Source organism: Lygodium microphyllum, chromosome 15 (assembly GCF_053477565.2).
Source record: "Lygodium microphyllum isolate KBCC chromosome 15, Lygodium_microphyllum_v1.1.10, whole genome shotgun sequence".
NCBI lineage: Eukaryota > Viridiplantae > Streptophyta > Polypodiopsida > Schizaeales > Lygodiaceae > Lygodium > Lygodium microphyllum.
The window spans coordinates 100,078,613-100,082,646 of record NC_141149.1 but is presented as its reverse complement, the minus strand read 5'-3'; the positions used below and the strand labels follow the sequence as shown (position 1 = coordinate 100,082,646).

Sequence of the window (4,034 nt, the reverse complement as noted above, 5' to 3'; positions counted from 1 at the left end):
TGGCCAGCTGCTCAAGCTTCATTATGCACACAGGTAAAAACCAGTGTCCTGGAAGCCTTGGAACTTCTCTCCCAAATAGTAGTCTGCTGGAGCTTATGCTCAATGCCGAGCTTCATTATGCACAGGAGCAAAAAAAAGTTGAAGCAATGGTTTGCTAAAAGCCCTGGTGCTTGTCACCCAAACAAAGCCTCCTAAGCATGGTCCAAAAAAAGAGGGAACAAATGAAGAGCTTCATCAAATGGCAATGGGTCAAAAGCTACACTGATGATCTACAAGAATGTGTCTCCCACACATTGATATCATCATAAAAACAAATACAACACACAAAATTTCAACCATGCACGACATGTAATAAATCTTAGCCTTCACCTGTGATAAATGTACCACTTATATAACATGGAAAAAGGCCTGAGCTCATAAAGGAGTGCTCTAATAGAGAGCCTAACAGGCTGCCTCTGCGCAAACTCTGTGCAACACTTTACTGAACACTTGTCACAAGTATCTCTACCACATCAAGGGCAAGTGTAGCAATGAGCAGGCTCCAGCTATGTAAAGAGATCCCTTCCACAGTTGAAAGAGCCAAGATGTGTATGGGAAACTGCACTTGAATTACAGTAGGAGTGGCTGCAATGGATTTTACCATGGCCATCTTGTAAAAACCCCTGTGAGGTGTGTCAAATTCAGCATTGACATTACTCCACAGCCTAGACCTGATGGTACTGGAGACGTGAGTTCCCTTAGCTTTTCTTCAGAGTGTCCTGGTCCAAAGCCTCCCATGGTTCATCATTCTTTGGAACAATAAGTCCATATCCACCATGTTTTCGTTTGTACAAAATGTTGATTTCCCCTGTCATGACAAAGCAATCTGGCTTATCAATATCCAATGAGTATCTTTCGAACTTCAGAAGCAAAGTTTACCAAACTGTATGCAGCTTTTAACAGTCACTGGAAAAGCCATCCTACCACTTTCAGAATTTCGAAACGCGTAAAAATCATGGCCAACGTTAATCATCTGCTCCAATGCCTCATCTGATGTCATTGGGAGCATCTCGAAATACTTGGTGCGAACCACCTAGAACAGAACCACTAAAGATGACTACCAAAAGCAACAACTTAAATACCACAATGGAGAGTATTCAGAATTAGGGACATACATTCAAGAACTGACTGACGACTTGTCTAGGCAATAACACCTTAATCATCTCTGCAATTATGATTCAACAGTATGTGCAAATGTATGGATTGGCCAATGAGTACAAACCTCGTCTTCTAATTCATCAGGTTCCTTGGACTTGAAGTCAACATCATCAGTTGCCAAAAGCTCACTCAATCTGGGTTGATGGCGTGGTCTACCATGGCCTCCATCCTTCTCTTTTATCTTCCGAAGCTTCCTTGAAATCACATCAGAAACTCTGTCAATGCTGGCATACATTGATTCAGACTCCTCTTCTGCTCGTACTACCCCATGCTTTTTTGTGAACATAGTTACCTGCAATAATGTAGAAGATTCATAAGAGCCACATAAAGGTCATTCCATGCAACATGAGTAACATACACATTATATACTTTGAATCACGATCCCTACCTCACACCTTTGTAGCCTTGGTCCTCGGCCAGTTTCACCCCCACGCACGGACATTCTCACATCGACTTCGCGAAGTAGGTTGTACTGATTATGCACAGCATTTCCTATTTTATCTTCCACATATGCCTTGAGTGAATCTGTAAGCTGCCACACTAGAAAACAGTTAGCTGCATATTATTTGCAATCATGCAGTGGACTGTATCCTGTATCCAAAAGTAGAACTCCCAATTCATATTGTATAACCTGTATGTGTACCAATTGATATGACATGAATGTGGCATGCATCAAAGGCCATTAGCAGAGATCACTAAAGTGTGCATTGTCCAAGACCTGTGTAAGATTCTGTTATTGACAAAATAGTCTGCTCATTACTACAGGGAGCACAAATAAATGTCTTTGCATCTGCAATGAGCAATATCATAAGTAAGATACAGCAGATGTAACAAATATGTCTGGGATGATAAGCAGTACAGTGGCTTGATGAAAAATCTTGTGCAAGGAGTTTGCCATCCAAAACTTCACCACGAATTTCAGTATTCTTGTGGCATGCTCGCTGGGCTACCATTAGCTCTAGTCATGAAGTGGCAACTAATGTTTCTGGTACAGTATTTGCATTTCCTCCAGATAATCCCTTCTAAATAAAAGCTACATTACTGCTTTTAGAACTTGTTGAAGGGAGCGAGTTGTCCGGTGCTGGGCCTTGCCAGAGGCATGTGAGGATGGTATTACATTTATGTGGTGCACCTGAAGCCACAGCACTGGGTGCAAGAAGAACCGAATGATCAGGCAACACGACCAATGTGCCCTGCCATGGGGACTGATAATGATGCCTGTCTTTCTTTACTACAACTTTATTATGCAGATCCATCTGTGGGATGGATAGAGAGGTATCCACTCAAAACAGAACGATTGTGAAGTGATTGTGACGAGGCACTGGCACAAACAACTGAAATGAGGAAGGCATTTTACCTCGAGGTGCTTGCCCTGAATGATGAGCCTCACGGAGGATAACGTCCCTCCCCATGCCATGCAGGTCGTTACTCGGCCATGGTGGGAAGTTTCAAGGGGCTGCCAGAGGAGGGCAGAATCTGATATTGAGAGGCCTTGAAAGCTGGAAGAAGAGCACCCGAGCATTCCATCTGCCCGGAGGAAGCTAGGAGACAGGAGGGGGGCTTTAGTGTGTCGGGCGCCATTGGGGTCGGAGTGGAGAGGGCTCGAAAGGGCGGAAGCTTGCCCGGTTGCAAGAGCTGCGAAAGCCATGGGGAGACGCAGTAGAGAGAGAGAGAGAGAGAGAGAGAGGGGAGAGATCCCTTCAGCTTCAGTCGACTGTGTCTGTGCGATCGTTCTATCGATGAGAAGAAGCGACACAGGCAAATGCAAGCCAAAGTTTTATATCTATGCGCTCTCTCTCGCTAGAAATCAAATTTTCCTTTGGAGGTCTTATCTTCCACGTCACTGCCTCCTTTGCAGGATCTCTCGAGTCTTGACGCCTTCGTAGAGAGAAAGCCACTCCATATCACACAATAAATTTTAAACTAATTCCCACTAGCTATCATCCCCACATAGTGAATTACAATAACATTCGTGAGCTTATAACTTCGTGCATTTCTATGGGGAAGGGACTCCACACCTAACTAGGTGTAGATCATGGTTGTTTGCTGAGGTGGGGTCAATTACCCTCCTGCCCCCAACCACCATGTGCTAGCTATGCAATGCCTCCCAAGGAGAAGCTCATGATATTGAACACTATAGGGGAGAAACAAGAGAAAAGAACCCCTTTTTCCACATTGGAAAATATCTAAAACAAAAGTATTAGCTTGTAAGTGGCAATGCATGCTAGACAGTCTAATGGCACTCTAATATACCTCGCACATGATGAATCACAATAGACAATCATTGACACAAACTCTTAGATTATTGTTATCTGTCACCAATCCTACTCACACACAAGATATTGTGGTAGAAGAATGATAAAAAGTAAGTCATTTTAGGTATATTAAAGTAATTTTCTTTCTAAAATACTGTCGAATGCATGCTAAACATTGTAGCTATACCAATGTAAGGGGTTTGGCACAAATTCTCCCCATGTTTTTCAACAAAAATGCACTTTATTTAGTGTAGGCAAAGGCGGGAGGGGTTGTTAAGGGGAGTTGAACCATGCATGTGTAAGAAAGAATATTAAATTTGCTTTAGGGAGGAGGCCACATGTCCAAGCCTCCATGCAACATACTGCATGGAGCTTACTAGAGGAGCTCTTGAAGTGAGCCAATAATGAGCCTAGGAAGAATGGGGAGATGTCTTAAAGCAATGTGAGCCAAGGTGCTAAGAGCTATGCAAAGGCAAGAGTTGAGAGGAGCAACCTCAAGCACAAGAGAGGTGAAGAGGGAAACAAGGTGAGTGAAAGTGATGACTAGTCAATAGAGGAGCTTGCCAAGCAATTGGTTGCTGG

General features: G+C 43.4%; 1 protein-coding gene across 1 annotated transcript; it reads right to left on the bottom strand.

Annotated features, from left to right (window-relative positions):
- Nucleotides 1–270: 270 nt before the first annotated feature.
- On the bottom strand, nt 271–3,022 carry LOC148024822 (30S ribosomal protein). The gene is made up of 5 exons (XM_087694471.1): nt 2,555–3,022; nt 1,586–1,729; nt 1,262–1,489; nt 964–1,072; nt 271–847 (listed from the first exon to the last, which is right to left on the bottom strand). Exons 1-5 carry the CDS (start codon nt 2,843–2,845, stop codon nt 738–740), a joined length of 882 nt encoding a protein of 293 aa, XP_087550597.1. The 5' UTR covers nt 2,846–3,022; the 3' UTR covers nt 271–737.
- Nucleotides 3,023–4,034: the final 1,012 nt, after the last annotated feature.

Bases quoted from the DNA above. Each gene is read 5' to 3' on its own strand.
- LOC148024822 (XM_087694471.1), bottom strand. From the start codon at position 2,845: ATGGCTTTCGCAGCTCTTGCAACCGGGCAAGCTTCCGCCCTTTCGAGC. The intron at 1,730-2,554 runs GTAAAATGCCTT...CTAGTGTGGCAG, and splicing joins TTCAGGGCAAGCACCTCGAG to CTTACAGATTCACTCAAGGC. The intron at 848-963 runs GTAGGATGGCTT...TTGTCATGACAG, and splicing joins GTTTCGAAATTCTGAAAGTG to GGGAAATCAACATTTTGTAC.